The sequence below is a fragment of the Megalops cyprinoides genome, chromosome 5 (genome assembly GCF_013368585.1).
Source record: "Megalops cyprinoides isolate fMegCyp1 chromosome 5, fMegCyp1.pri, whole genome shotgun sequence".
Taxonomy (NCBI): Eukaryota; Metazoa; Chordata; class Actinopteri; order Elopiformes; family Megalopidae; genus Megalops; species Megalops cyprinoides.
The window spans coordinates 13,644,608-13,660,483 of record NC_050587.1 but is presented as its reverse complement, the minus strand read 5'-3'; the positions used below and the strand labels follow the sequence as shown (position 1 = coordinate 13,660,483).

Genomic DNA, 15,876 nt, shown 5'->3' with positions numbered 1-15,876 from the left:
GGCGACAGGCCGGTGGTCATAATGTTTTGGCTCATCAGTGTATATGGCTCCTCCTTACAGCACCTTGCGAGATATTTGTGGACCGATTCCATCATTGTATGTTCTGAGTATACATACTCAGACTGAGAGTCTGGTGGAACAATCCAGTGGTTGCGGTTTTTGAGAAGGACATTACTAAATGTGGGTTTTGACCTGACAGCCAGTCCTAACAGACGATCATTGGTCTTATGCATTCAGCCAAAGAGGAGATTCGTGCAGTAAATCGACATTCTGAGTTTTTAAGTTGACTTTGTAAACTTTGACTAAAAATTGTGCACTTTTGAAAATGCTGAAACCTTACCCTTGTCTCTTGGACCTTTGTTTTGGTTTGATAGGCTGAGCCTGAGTCATGGTTACAATAAATAATTCATTCAAAAAGGAAGAAGAGTAGGTGTGTGAGAGAGAGAGATATTACTGTACTCTATAATTTCCTCACAACTAATGAAAGCTACGTCAACAAATGTGTTTCAAGTTGTTGAGAATGTGTGTTGTGTGTGCCATTTTAGAATGAAAGTCTGGGCCAAGGAACATTCACAAAGATCTTCCGAGGAATCCGCAAGGAGCTTGGAGACTATGGACAGATGCATGAGACGGAGGTTGTGGTGAAGGTCCTGGAAAAGGCACACCGCAATTTCTCAGAGGTCTGTGGTTAAACTGCTCTTACCTTCATATAAGACATTACTGTACACTGAGAGTTCTGTGTGTTCCAGGAACTGGTATTTTGATTCCATTACATTTGGGGCTTTGACCAGTAATCTCAGAAAGCTAAGCTAAAATAACCCTGCTGCATGGGTTCCGGTGGAGTGTCAGTTAGTTATAATGGTGGGAAGGAACTTAGACTGAGGCTGTTGAACTCAAACATTAGACAGTCTCAGTTTTAATATTGTGTGTTTTAACAGTATGTCTTTGTTGAATCTTATTTTAACTTTTTATGGACATTGAGAAGAGAAAGTTTGCAGGAGTGTGTGCATATTGATATGGATGTCAAAGAGTAATAATTTAGTCTTGATAAATTATTCACCAAGTAAGGGCAGCACACAGCAATGCAGACAGGAAGCATTGTGCTTTACTTGAGACTAGGAGCCCCTGTTATTTTTTTAACAGTGGAGCCGTCTCTTTGTCTTTGCCACAGTCTTTCTTCGAGGCGGCCAGCATGATGAGCCAGCTGTCTCATAAGCACCTCCTGCTGAACTACGGTGTCTGCGTGTGCGGGGAGGAGAGTAAGTGAGGCTCCACCTTGATTAAACCCAGCCGTCTCTCTCACCCCACCTGCTGCTCTGGAAATCCCCCAAACAGGCTGAGAGAGTCCTTCCCTGGATCCCCGCCCGTGGTCCCGCCTTCCTGTCGTCTGCCCCACCGAAGGCGGTATCTCTCTAATGGGATGGGTGGCTGTTTCCAGGGAAACTGGCCAAGGGGGCAGGGGGGAGGATTATGGAAAGTGTTGCGTGCGGCGGCGTTGTCCTGCTCCAAGTGGAGCGCCCGCGTAGCCTCGTGGGCCCGGCGCCCTGGCTGAGTCGAGCTGGGCACGTTCACAGCTGAGCCCTGAGATAAATCTCCTGAAATAATTATCAGCTCCAAGGTATTTGCTCAGCTTTAAGCACCAAAGCTGATACACCTTGAGCATTACTGTCCCTACGGTTTTGAGAAGGCCTGTGTGTGGCTGAGCAGTCACCTGCTATGTAATAAATGAGAGATGAGAAAATGGCACTGAGACCAGGCAGGCTGTTTGCTGCAGATCAGTGGACGGGAAGAAACTGACCCATATGACCTGCTATCTGATCTTTCCCGCAACCCTTCAGCAGACACTTCCATGTGGATTGTGACAGGCAAAGGGTCAGGACACCACTCCACTGTGAGAAATGCTTGACATTATTTGTACATGGATGTCAGAGCGGGGAGTCACTGAGCAGAAAGCCACCTGGGAATTCTGGGAAACTTAATGTTGAACATATTTGGTGCTAATTCCTGGTTCTGTGTGCTTTGTCATAATTTGTGATTCATAAGCACTGAGTGTAAACCACAGCAAGAGAATCTTACCATATTATTTCCCATCAAGGAAGTGCGATACCTTCGATGTATGAGTACCTTGACTTATGCCAGATTTGACAATTGAATTTGAATTTTGTACATGATACCTGCTACATGTATAGTGCTGAATATTATGATTATTTCAGTAAAAATACACATGCACATATAAGTCCACCTCTGCAAGGTTACAGTGTCATTAAAAATCAATTAATCTTGATTTCCAGATATCATGGTGCAGGAGTACGTTAAGTTTGGCTCTCTGGACACTTACCTGAAGAAGAACAAGAACTCAGTGAACATCACTTGGAAGCTTGAGGTGGCTAAGCAGCTGGCATGGGCCATGCTGTTCCTGGTAAGAAACACCCCCTGGGGGCAGTCAGGAGGTATTGCCGACAGGTACTCCTTCAGTGTAGTTCCCCCCTGACACATAACATCCTTACTCTTATTTTTCTAAATGTGCTTGTGACATGGTGCTATTATTTTAAGTTTCACTGTCATCTGGCCATTCCTACCCTCCAAGGCCATGATTCCCAACCTTGCCTTTCACTCATTGCCCCCTTCAGTGGTGACGTAAGATCATCAGCACTGTTGAATCACTTGCAATTTTACACCACAACTCAAGACTACCTGTATGAACTACATCGTAGTTCCGCGAATCTGCACATATACTATGCCTAGATATCAACACCTAAACGTCCAAATACCTGGTGTCAAGTGTGATGCATCCTATGTCACTGTAGGAAACTGTGTGTCTATGTGATGTACAGTAGGTTTGTTCTCATGTTGCCTCTGTAGAGGCTCAGTACAGTTAACACATTATATTAGTCATCCATCATATATTAGACATCCAAGATCATAAATGATTTTCCTTGTTATCAATGAGGGCAAAAGCAGGTGATGTTTTGAATTTTTTGAACACTGCTTAAAATACAAATATATGAACTTCTCTCACAGCTACCATGTTTTATTTGGTTTATATTATGTTGAGGCATCAAGCATGTGGGGGTTTGGCCTCTACACAAGGGGTTCTTGTCCCCATTGAGCAGATGTCAGTTTATTTGTTCTGCAAAGCTAAACTCGCCCATTCCTCTCATATCCCACAGGAGGACAAAAACCTTGTCCATGGGAACGTCTGTGCCAAAAATGTCCTGCTGATCAGAGAGGAGGACCGGAAGACAGGGAACCCCCCCTTCATCAAGCTGAGTGACCCGGGGATCAGTATCACAGTGCTGCCCAAAGAGAGTAAGCAGCCCTACTCCTGTGGCCCACTGACACGCCTTCCTGTTACTGAATATTCCTCAGAGATAGGCATGCTGGCTCAGAGAAGATGAATATTCCTTTACCCAGTGATTTCATTCTACTTCCCTAAAGGAAAGACAGTCCTTTAGTTAATTTTGTTACCACATAGGGTGACTTTGCAGTGTTTTAAAGTATCATTGCCGAAATTGAGCAAGTCACTTTGCATTTCGCCACCATCTAGGGGTTGATCAGTGGAGGCCAGCTTTTTAGATATGATCTGGATTTTGTAACCTTGCTTTTTGTGATTCTGATTTATTCGGATTTCTCTCAATTCAAATTCTACAGAAAAGTGCTGAAATCACACTCATGAAACATTGTTTTTTTTTTTTTTTTTTGCAAAAGTGTTGTATGAATATCATATCTCCAATAGTCTTTTCAATTAGAATGTTATGTGCTGTATTTTTACTTGTGCTCCCTAATTATTTCCATCAGAATGTCTTGTGTGAATATAATTTTCCATTGAACCTAAAACATTATGTCATTGCAATATTGTAACTTGAATGCTTAAATCCAGAATTTAAGCATTCAAAAGATTCAGAAGATCATAACAATCCTGTCTTTGTAGATCAGATTAGCCTTGATTTGTGCTTAAAATCTTGAAAAACCTGACCAGCATTCGATCACGGTTAAATGTTTGATCGGATTACTGAATCCCAATCCAGATTTATTATAACTCTGAATCCTTTTTTATAGTTTTGAAGTGTGTGGTTTCAAGATACAATCCTGATCAAGTGGCAAATACTAGAACTGCTCAACGGTGTAAATAATCAGAACTGTCCAAAATTATTAACTGCATTATCCCTTTTTCCAGTTTTGATAGAGCGGATCCCGTGGGTTCCCCCGGAGTGTATAGAGGACCCCAAGAAGTTGAGCCTCGTGACAGACAAGTGGGGCTTCGGCACCACGCTGTGGGAGATCTGCAGCGGGGGAGAGAAGCCTCTGGGCACGCTCGACAGCTCCAAGGTGAGGGAGCGGTCGTCCCCTCGTCCGCCAGGGTTCACAGGGAGGGTAGGGCTGCTGTAGCTTTGGCAGACGGCAACCTTAACTTTAATCTAAAGGCGTAGCTTTGCGTTCAGTTACAATTTTTCCAGCTCTTCACTTCTCTTCTCATTCTCTTCTGTCTCGTTTTTATTTTCTGTTCTCGCTGTCTGTCAGGCTGTTATGTTGTTTCTCCTTTCTACACAGTACTGAGTGACTTTAATGTGCCTCAGAGTTGTGTGTAGTTCGCATGGCCATGACGTGTAGGGCTTTCTCTGTTACCCTGCATGATCTGACATCTGTACCCGTGGTTCCCTGCTGTAGAAAAACCTGTTCTACGAGGACCGACATCAGCTCCCTGCGCCCAAGTGGACGGAGCTGGCCAATCTGATCAACAGCTGCATGGACTATGAACCCATGTTACGGCCTTCCTTCCGCGCCATCATCCGAGACCTCAACAGCCTCTTCACTCCTGGTCAGTGCCAATCAGACAAGAGCGATAGAGCTGCAGCAATCCTTCCCCTTGTTACATTATTCTTTTTTTTTTTTTTTTTGGCTCATAGACATTGAACAGTCAGTGCAACAGTCAGCCGACATTTTGAGTGTTCATGGTCTGGAAAGCTTTGTTTTTTTTAAGTACATATATTTGTGCTTACAAAAGGTGTATAGAATCTTTGGCCACCAAAACTGCTTTTCGTATGTGAGTAAAGCTGTCCAGTACCACAATGCATGTTAGAGCAAATAAAGGTAAGGCTTTTATTTGCAGGCCTTTACCTGCAAGTACACAAAAGCATGTTTGGGGTGGGACTGGCCTAGCTAATACATACAAACAATTAGTTACCAAATGAACCTGGATATACAGCAGTGTACTTCTGCACACAAGGAGCTCTGAGGAAGGTACATCAGAATGAGACAAAAAAAGGAATAGCAGAGGACAGGAAACCCAGAACCCTACTGAAATCTTACGCAAATACGTTGCATAAGGCTGTGGTACTGTGTCCTCTCCAATGCGCAGCCCTGGGAGCAGTGTCCTGGCACAGCATGGCTGCGGCTGGGGTTTCACAGGTCATGCTGCTCTGTCCATAATGATGATAAAGCTCTAAACCCCCAACCTTTGGTAACATCTTTGTGCAGTATTGCAGATTTATTAGTTAATTGGTAATATTCATAATTTTTTCCTTTACTAGCTGATACAAGAGACTGTATTAATATTTATTAAAAATATAGATTTGGTTAATTTAGTTTTCTTTTTCCTGCTTCTCCGTAGACTATGAACTGTTGGCTGAGAGTGACATAGAGCCGCCAAACAGAACCAGAGGGTTTGGGTTCACTGGTGCCTTTGAGAACCAGGAGCCAGCCCAGTTTGAAGAGCGGCATCTGATTTTCCTGCAGCAGCTGGGAAAGGTAACCGTCTCAGCTGGGTTTGTGTGTGTGCTTTGCGTAAGTTATTGGAAAGACATACTCGTAGACAAAGTGTCTGAAGACAGTAATTTAAGTCATGTTGAAATGGGATGTTGAAAGACTACGCAGCAACATTTATCCCTAAGGAGTGTAACATCGTCATTCCCAGCTGCTACTATAAATACCCATACAAAACTGTAATACATTTAAAATATATTTTTGAGAATATATTTTTACCTCAAATAAAATGTTTAAAATATGTAAATTATTGCCATCTTGATATGTTTTCTGATCATTAATGTATTCTAATCATATTTGCAGTTATATGCTCAGGCTGGACAACATATTTCTCTACATATTCAATATGCTTAATCTACGTATGGGTAACGGCTGATCTGCCCCTTACTCCGGCACCCTGCCCTCCACTCCACAGTGATACTTGGTAATTTCTCGCAGGGTAACTTTGGCAGCGTGGAGATGTGCCGTTACGACCCCCTGCAGGACAACACCGGAGAGGTGGTCGCTGTCAAGAAGCTGCAGCACAGCACGGCCGAGCACCTGCGTGACTTTGAGCGGGAGATCGAGATTCTTAAGTCACTCCAGCACGACAACATCGTCAAGTACAAGGGCGTGTGTTACAGCGCAGGTAATGGACCGTGGCTGACCTCACTCAAACTGCTGTTACGGTCTAATCAGGTTGACCTCACTCAAACTGCTGTTACAGTGTCATGAGACTGACCTCACTCAAACTGCTGTTACGGTCTAATCAGGCTGACCTCACTCAAACTGCTGTTACAGTGTCATGAGACTGACCTCACTCATTCTGCTGTTACAGTTTCTCATTGCTTTCTCCTTTGTGAACGCAGGAAGGAGGAACCTACGGCTCATCATGGAGTACCTGCCCTTCGGGAGCCTGCGGGATTACCTCATCAAGAACAAGGACAGGATTGATCACAAGAAGCTTTTGCATTACGCCTCTCAGATCTGCAAGGTAGAGCCTGCGCCCTCTCTATTTACAGCTCTTCAGCCCAGGGCCATAAAGCACACCTACTCACACTCAGCTAATTTATTGCATTCAATGTAGTGGGTGTTTTTTCTAACCCCTTCATTAATCTGTTGACTTCCGTTGATTACTTGTAATGTTTGAGAGCAATACATCCATCATGACCGGCGCTTGAACTTCAGAGTGTTTTGCACTTAAATCTCTGATCTCTTATTTGAGTTGATTAATATCTGATTTTCTGCATTAACCCATTGTCCAGTTGGTAGTGAGAGGGGAAGCCAGTCAGTAGTGAACGTTCACATGTGTCTATGCAGGGGATGGATTATCTGGCAACCAAGCGGTACATCCACAGAGATCTGGCCACTCGGAACATCCTGGTGGAGAGTGAGTTGAGAGTGAAGATTGGGGACTTTGGCCTGACCAAAGTCCTGCCCCAAGATAAGGAGTATTATACAGTGAAGGAGCCTGGGGAAAGCCCCATCTTCTGGTGAGACATCTGTATTCACTCTATGGTCATGGTGATCTTTATTCATAATGTAATGCTCATATTATCATATATGACTTTTCTTATGTTTTATATTGTTTTTTGGACTTTTTTTTTTTTTACTGGTATTTATATAGTGATTTTCCCCCTGCATTCATGGCCTGAGAAGAACTGGGTGGACTGAAGTTGACTGTCATTAAGGGTCTAATTATGGCTTTGTAAACAAAGTTATTGTTTAATATAATGACATATGATGCAAATGAACTTTATGAATGAGGATTTGCGCCCATACAGTCAATAGCCTTTGTGAGTTTCTTCTTCAACATTCTTGTCAGAAACATGACATTGGTAAACCATGCCGTCAGTAAATAGAGGTGAGATGCTGACTGCCTGTGTGTTTGATGTGTGAAAGGTACGCCCCTGAGTCCCTGACGGAGAGCAAGTTCTCTGTGGCGTCAGACATCTGGAGTTTTGGAGTGGTGCTGTATGAGCTCTTCACCCACAGCGACAAGACCTGCAGCCCCCCTGCGGTGAGTCTCTGTCACACTCAGTGTGTGAAGAAGGCTTCACGGGAGACCAGGGATTTGTGCAGTAAATTTACACTTGTATGGGCCAACAGAAAGGCTTCACCAATGGAAATTATCCAGATTATTGGTTTTACTGGGCAAATATATAAGTTGCCAGAACAAATGTATGACATAGGTGGTTCTAGTTGTTTTGTAAAACCGCAAAAGATGACTTAAAGTAATTCAGTCGGTGAATTTCTCCTTGAGTAGTAGTCCAATGCAATATAAGAATCTACAATATTTCTTTCTCCACAGTGGGGCAACACCTTGCCAGGCCTCTTTACATACCATATGATTTCATCTAGTTTCATTTTTCAAAACATTACTGAAAAAGGCCTGTATTTTTCCATGCATCTTGGTTCTGGACTTTCAAAAGGCATTTGACAAAGTACCGCATCAGAGGCTCATAGCGAAAATGAAATCTGCGGGAATTACAGGAGCTATCATTGAGTGGGTTCGAAGTTGGTTGTCTAATATAAAGCAGACTGTAACTGTGGGAGGTATTGTATCAGAGCAGTGTCCTGTACGAAGTGGAGTCCTGCAGGGATCAGTGTTGGGGCCTTTGCTATTCCTTATGTACATAAATGATCTGGATGCAGAGGTTAGTAATAAAGTAGTAAAGTTTGCAGATGATACAAAACTAGGAGGTCTAGCCAACAGTATCAAATCAACTAAGGTAATACAGGAAGTACTAAACAGCATCCAAAAGTGGGCAGATACCTGGCAGATGACATTCAATTTAGCAAAATGTATAGTCTTGCATGTGGGAAATAAGAACCTTAGACAAGACTAAATCATGGGAGGAAAAAAACTAGAAAGTGCTCAATTTGAAAAAGACTTGGGAGTAATAGTTGACCCAAGCTTAACAGGATCTAGGTAGTGTGCTGTAGCAGTAAAAAAGGCCAACAGGATGTTGGAATATATAGCCAAAAGTACTGATTATAAATCTAAAGAGGTTATGTTGAAATTATACAATGCTTTAGTCAGACCTCACTTGGAATATTGTGTGCAGTTCTGGGCACCGCACTATAAGACAGATATTGAGGCTCTTGAAAAAGCATGAAATATAAAAGCTATGAGGAAAGACTCAAGTTACTTAACCTATTTAGACTTAGCAAGAGGAAACTTAGGGGTGATCCAGTAGAGGTTTTTAAATTCATAAAAGGACTCAATTAGGTTAACCATAATAGATTTTTTTAGGGTGAGTTCAGTCTGTAGAACAAGGGGACATAAATGGAAACTAGTGAAGAGTAAGTTCTGCACTGATGTAAAGAAGTACTGTTCTACACAAAGAGTTATCAATGCATGGAATAGGTTGCCAGGTAGTTGAGGCAGAGACCCTTGCTGTATTCAGGTCCAGACTTGATGCAGTTTTGGATTCTCTCTAATTGTAATGGTGAGCTTAGTTGGGCCGAATGGCCTGTTCTCATCATAATATGTTGTTATGTTCTTACGTAAAGAAAGAGGAATTAAATATTTATTGCAGGAGAAGCGTCTTTCCCCTGTATCCTGTGGTTACTCACTGACTCTCTGCTTCGTCTGGCCTGCAGGTGTTCATGAGCATGATGGGAAGTGACAAGCAGGGACAGCTGATCGTGTTTCACCTGATTGGCCTCCTGAAACGAGGAAGCCGCTTGCCCCAGCCAGAGGGGTGCCCTGCAGAGGTGAGGAGGCTCTCTGGTCATGCTCGCAGCTCATTGGACCACACTATCAATATCCAGAGTTATAAATGAGGCTGTGAAAAACCAGAGCGGAAGATGCTCTAATAAACCCAGTGACATGTCCTGTGTTTGTCTGTCTGTAGATCTACAGCATCATGAATGAGTGCTGGAACAACGAGCCCTACGTGCGGCCATCTTTCAAAAAGCTTGCCCACAGCTTGGACGTGTTTCGGGACAACACGGACGGCTGAGTCCACCCCCTCCAATGAATGACAAGAGCAACTGGCTCATAAGTATCTCGTGGTGCCCACAGAGACTCGCGCACCAGCTGAGAGGACATCTCTTTTCGTAAATTGCAGACTGCAAAGGGGAAGTAATGGCATTTATGCTGTGGGGGAAAATAATCTGACGCCGTTGGGTTGTCGTTCCAGTTAATATTGTCAAGTTCCCTTGGATACGTCGCGTTTCCTCCGGAGGCGGTGGCTGAAGAGGTCCTTCACTTCTCAAGTGATTAACTCAGAAACTTTGCCCGAGCGCGTTGACTCAGTAACCTCAGCCCTGGCTAGAAGTCCGAGGAGGTGACAGAGAGCGTCCTGGAGCTGCTGCTGTGGGCTCACCTGGACTTCCGGTCCGATCTGTTTTCTCCAAACATGCAAGCCAGACTGTTTTCAGGAATATGAATGAATGGACACAGCAATGAAGCAAAGAATAAAAAAACTATAATTTTCAGAAATTGCAGCATTGCATTTATTTTTAGTAATGCCTGTAACCAGCAAGCTCGCTGTGCAAGCTGGACTGTGTGTGTGTGAGCGTGTCTGTGCGTGTGAGAGTGCACGCATGTGTGAGAGTGCACGTGTGTGCACGTGTTGCGGGCTGCAGCACTAAAAAAAAATAAAACTAGCTAATTCTAGCAAGTGCGGGTTTCAGTTGTGCTCCATGAAAGATTCAGGAGCAGGAAGTGAAAATAATTTTTCCATAATTCTTACAAGATCTGTATTCTTTTACTGTTCCTTACTCTAATGCAAATGCTGTAGCTAAAGCTCTGCCTAGCATGACCATGTTAAATGTACAAAGTGTGGTAGAATCATGCAAGCTGAAGCTAAGCTGTTTGAAAAAGGCCAGACTAGGTAACAAGCCGATGAACTGTGGTGGGAGAAGAGCAGTGACGTCAGTGGTCAGTAATCAGTCGTCATTAACGTACTTCTAACATAGGTAGCGTTTTTAAGAGTATGCTTGTATGTTTCTGTATCTGTTGGGGGGTGATGTTTGTTTGTTTGTTTGGAGGGGGAAGGGTCTTGTAGCTTCAGCTACAGTAAGCCCTGGGTCATTCCGGCACCTATGCAAGTGCCCATCTGCCAGGAGAGACAGCGCGTTCGTTAGCACTCGTGCAACCGGAGTCTGCGGGGCGGGAGGGGCGGAGCGTCCACTCTGGGCCTCGCCCCTTTGATTGTAATGTGCCATCTCAACCCCACACTTGAGCGAAAACATGAACTTCAGCTGGAACAGCAGCTCCGAAAGGGGAGAGCAATTTCTTATGCAAAAATGTTTTCTTTTTGAAATTCTTTTTTTTTTTGTCTTCCTGAATTGTATGTCTTTCTTTTGTTATTTTTTTTTTTTTTGCAGCAATGCTGGCATTCATCCCTGCTCCCACCTCTTGAGAAAATCTGTTAAGTGAACATAAAGTTTTCTTTCTTTTTTGTTTTTTTTTTTACACAAATAATATATGATCTGAAAAAGTTTTTTTTTCTTATCTTGTACACTAAATGCACATCTGATTATATTTGCGCAGTATTTACCCACTGAATGTAAATGAAGAACTTGTTTTGAATATATTGCATAATTGCATGTAAAATATACATATAATTTTGTAATTCATTTTTTGTGGAAGCAGTGTCAAGATTAAATGATATATTACCGCAAGTGAATATGTAGAGATTTTTTTAGTGCCCAAACAGATGCTTTTCATTGTAAATGATAGCATCGATAGTATCGATTGTTTTCCAGGGAACAGAACTGTTGACGGAGTGGAAACAAGAACTGAAAACAAATGAAATATTCCTTGGAACAGAAGCTATAGAAACTACAGAAAAAAAAGTTATTTTTGTAGTTCCATTAAAGTTTTCACAATCCTAGAATAAACAATGAACAAAGATGTCCACCTTCTAGCGCATGGTGAATATTCGTTTGGACAGACAAACACCTGTTCCACTGACTCAAACTAACAGAGCTGCAACCTTTCTATCCTAAAGCTGTTTGGGTCTCCTAGCAAGTTGCTACTAGCAACAGACCCTCCTAGAGCAGAAATAAAGTGGCCTGAGCTAGTTTTTAATTGTGGTGTAACATGGATGTCTGTTAATCTTGTTGACTGCTTCATATTTACATTCTTAGTAGTAGCACTATATAAACTATCAATAAGCCTTGCAGCTGCCTGCATTCAGATATGGTTTCACTACTGATAATTGGATCCTACTGTATGTGTTCATTAATTGGATTCTACTGCATGCGTTTTTTAAAGAACGCAATCAGAAGTTGTTAAAATGCTTTAAAACGCAAAGGAAATTATTGATGAGAAAGGGCAGGAAGAGAGATGGGCATCCAGTGGATAGCATGTAGTTGTGGTAGTCTTTAATTTGATGAACAGGAGCACTGTCACCTGTGGCTGAGAATGCAATTGGCAGAGCGGTGTGGTAAGGTATACCCTGCTTTTTAGGAAATTGCCCATCTCGATGAGGCTACCACCTATTTGTCATAGGTGCGTGTCACCACTCACAATTAAATGATCTCTGGCCTCACATGGAAGGGGAGAGGTGGAGTTTGGTGGTTGTTTTATGAGGATGAGTTCATCAAAAGGACATCAGTGGGGAGACAAAGGTCAAAGGTCATGCTTAATCGAAAGATTGCACGAGGACGGGCTTTCTCAGTAAACTCTTATCTCTTCTTTTTCATCAATTGCATACTTTAACAATGCTCCTATACAAAACTGAGGATGAAATGTGTGCACATGCACACCTGGGTAAATAAGGCTACAGGGTCTAAGTCCAAGAAAGGTTATTGGGCCCTTCAAGTGCATGTCAGAAGTACAACTTGTATTTAAAGGTCAAACAAACCAACAGGAATCCTTTCTCACGTGACCTCAGTACAAACTAGGTAAGGTTTAAAAAATGTGTTGTGTCTTTACGTTGTTGACAGGGAGTCACCCTGGGTGAGGAAAACTGTTGAGTGAAGTGGTAATTGCATTAATGGTTTTTTTTTTTTTTTTTTTTTGAAAAAAAAAAATTTGGCTAGTTACATTTAGCAGTTACTGTTCTGCTGTGGTAAATTAGGAGGCAGTTTGTCATTGGAGGGAAATAACAGGTACATAATATACTCATCACTGGTTCCTAAAGACAGGCCCATGAAATGCTCCATGGTTCAGTGGTACCCTGTGTGCTTGTCATGAAAAGCTTGTACGCCATGAATGTTGCAGCTTCACTATCATTTCCAGGTTCATACGTGAGGGGATGGTCATCTCCCAGGCCGTATTGATGCTCTTGCAGCACACGTTACTTTGGAAGGACGCCTCTTTTCCAGTGTGGCACATGAAGAATCTCAGAACAAAATTATCCTCAGAGACGACTAACAGTTTCTGTTTGGAAGATCAGATACCTCTCTGTTAGAGGTCACACTCGTCCAGGATGTGCACAGTGGTAGTGGGATGGTCAATACCTTTTAATGATCATGTTAAGTCATGTTAAATGAATAAATGATAAACAGATAAACACATCTATTGATTTTCATCATATAGATCATAGATTTTTATCACAGAACCACCAAAAATTCTTGCCTTTGAACTTTGCATGTAACATTTGCACCAAAACCAGTTTTGGGAATTAATTTTTTAATTTCTGTGAAGCTGTTATATTCTTACAATTTGCATGGCGATGTGTCTACTCAGAATGCTTGGGCAAGTGCAACTGGTGCTCTGTAATATCTTTTGTATCCACTAGGAGATGCTAGGCATTGACTAAACTTTCAGTGGTGAGCTTAAACATACTGTGCTTCTCTCTCTGGCTTATGTATGAAAATAATTTTGTGTTGTCACTATTATTATGACAATAATTTCAAAGTAATTGGACACTTAATATGCAACAAATTTCCAGGCTCTTACATAATTTCACCTGACCGCGATCCATTTAACTCATCAGTACAAATACTGATGCTTGGTATGGGCAGCCCAATCTCTCCTATGTCATCACCCATGGTATAATGGGCATATTTCAATATTTCTACAAATTTCTCTATATTTAAAGACAAATGATCCAAATTAACTTCCTGTAATGTAAATCTCCATGGATGAGCAAAAATGTGAGGGGCTGAAGAATACATTAATAAAGTATTTAAAATTTAATTTGCTAATATTATGATGTATAGAGCATATAAGTAGGTCTTTTTATGTTTCATAAGTGTCTTTCCAAGAGCTATTTTTAGTTTTTGTTATAAAGACTTTACACACTGTATTGAGACAGTCTGAATAAACAAAAAACATTAACCTCACTTATTTGAAAATTGGGCATCTTTTCAGTGAGGACATGGGGAAACAGACAGCACTTACCATATGCAGAAAGGGGAATATCAGGTTTCATATTGCAGCCATGTTGCACACAAAAGCAATATATATAATCTTAATACATGTCAAAGTGTATTGTAGTTCTCATCTGAAAAACTAACTAGGAGAATGCATTACTTACACACAGCATAAACTTTCATGTGTGTAATTTTAATGCTGTAATTTCTTCTTGTTCTGAATGTATGCATAATATGCATATTTGAAAACTGCAATAATTATAACACTCATGATTCATACTGTAGATACTGTCATAAAATATATTGTCTATATTCTGGATTTCACATATCATGACAATAATACTTGTTCATCAAGACTGCATTTATAATAATGCTGATATGACAATAGATGTCTGAGGAAGAAAATAATGTATGAGCTTTCAGTATTAATATGTTGATGTAGGTCATGCATCCTTGTGGAGGACATTTTGAGTAAATTACATGTAGGCTATTCACAATAAGATTATATTAATTCAACTCCTGTGGTGAATCTGGCTAAAACTGACCAAACAGAAACTCCACAAGGAGAAGAGAAAATGTTTTTCCTGCTCAAAAATACATAACCACCAATGATGAAGATGAAGTGTCTGCTTACAACATTATAATCAGATTGAACTGTTTGTAAAATACTCAGTCAGGAATCCAGCCAAAATCCTGGCCTTGCATGCCCACTGCACTTATTCATGAGAAATGCAATAAACAGTAATAATTTTGCATTGCATCGGGGTTGAGTTTTGAAGATCATTTTCAAGCATAATTGTTTCCATAAATCTTCTGATATGTTTTCTTATCTCCTTGTCTTCTTCTTCATGTTGTCTTTAATTGTGTTCTTCTCCAAGCAAAAGTGTTATCGGATTATCTGGCAAAATATATGAGGAAACTTAATGCTAATACTGATGAATAAATATAATGAGAGTACATGGCAAGGCCAATACCAGACTCTAGCTAATATCGGGAAATGATTTATAACTGTCTGACCATTCTTATGATATGGAGCAGCTAATTGTGGCAGAGGCAGGTGTGCAATAATGAGTAATCAAAAATCATTCCCGAAGTAGTTTTAGGGTATGTCTCATGTGAAAAAGGCAGTAAGTTTCCACAGTTATTGACTGTGCATTGGAGAATTGTAAACTATGGTATGTTAGGTCCTCCCACTTCCATTTGACCCAGAATCTTTAGGTCACCTTTTAAAATATGGACATATGTCTGCTCTTTCAAACAAAACTGCAACACTTTTACAGAATTTTCATGAAAGGATGTAATTATGTTCTAAGGTACTTGTAGAGTTTTCCATTCCCTTTTGAATTCTACCAGGTGTTTCAAATGAACTATAACATCAATAACTTCCATTTATTTAGATAATTGGAGAGGGCACTTTGTTTTGCTCATGTATTTATGAACACTGTGTGCAGGAAACCAAGAAGGTACCTCATCACTCACATTAGTGTTCTGACAGAGTTTAATGAGGATAAGTACCAGAGCAAATATAAGAACTAAACATCAACATGGCACAGAGTTTAAACAAGAAACACAGAGAGCAGATACCTGCAAAATGATAGGGCTACATTTCGTCAACCTCTACATTACATCTAAAGCCTTTGAGTTCGCAAACTTTTCGAGAAAATGTACAAGTGACTTTCAGTGGAGACCACTTCTTAAACCCCACTTTTTAAAATTGTCTGTGCATGGAGATACGGCACCGTCTCCCTGGCACCCAGTCCTGCGAGCGAAGAGAGGATTAATACGGCTAAAAGAACAAGGGCAGAATGAAGCATCCGTACCGCGCCCCCTCCACCCCACCCTCCGTCCTGCTCT

General features: G+C 41.4%; 1 protein-coding gene across 3 annotated transcripts in view; it reads left to right on the top strand.

The window, feature by feature from the left end:
• LOC118777408 (tyrosine-protein kinase JAK2-like) overlaps positions 1-11,297 on the top strand; it is a 65,097-nt gene extending 53,800 nt beyond the window's left edge. For 2 of the 3 annotated variants that reach the window (XM_036528264.1, XM_036528263.1), the window contains exons 12-24: positions 546-680; positions 1,172-1,259; positions 2,292-2,419; positions 3,171-3,309; positions 4,178-4,329; positions 4,669-4,819; positions 5,612-5,748; positions 6,202-6,391; positions 6,612-6,736; positions 7,063-7,235; positions 7,645-7,762; positions 9,349-9,462; positions 9,603-9,710. In XM_036528264.1, coding sequence (XP_036384157.1) covers positions 546-680; positions 1,172-1,259; positions 2,292-2,419; positions 3,171-3,309; positions 4,178-4,329; positions 4,669-4,819; positions 5,612-5,748; positions 6,202-6,391; positions 6,612-6,736; positions 7,063-7,235; positions 7,645-7,762; positions 9,349-9,462; positions 9,603-9,710 — 1,758 coding nt within the window. Of the gene's footprint in view, positions 1-545; positions 681-1,171; positions 1,260-2,291; positions 2,420-3,170; positions 3,310-4,177; positions 4,330-4,668; positions 4,820-5,611; positions 5,749-6,201; positions 6,392-6,611; positions 6,737-7,062; positions 7,236-7,644; positions 7,763-9,348; positions 9,463-9,602 lie in introns of all 3 variants that reach the window. The other variant, XM_036528262.1, reaches the window with a different exon arrangement.
• The last annotated feature ends 4,579 nt before the right edge of the window (positions 11,298-15,876 follow it).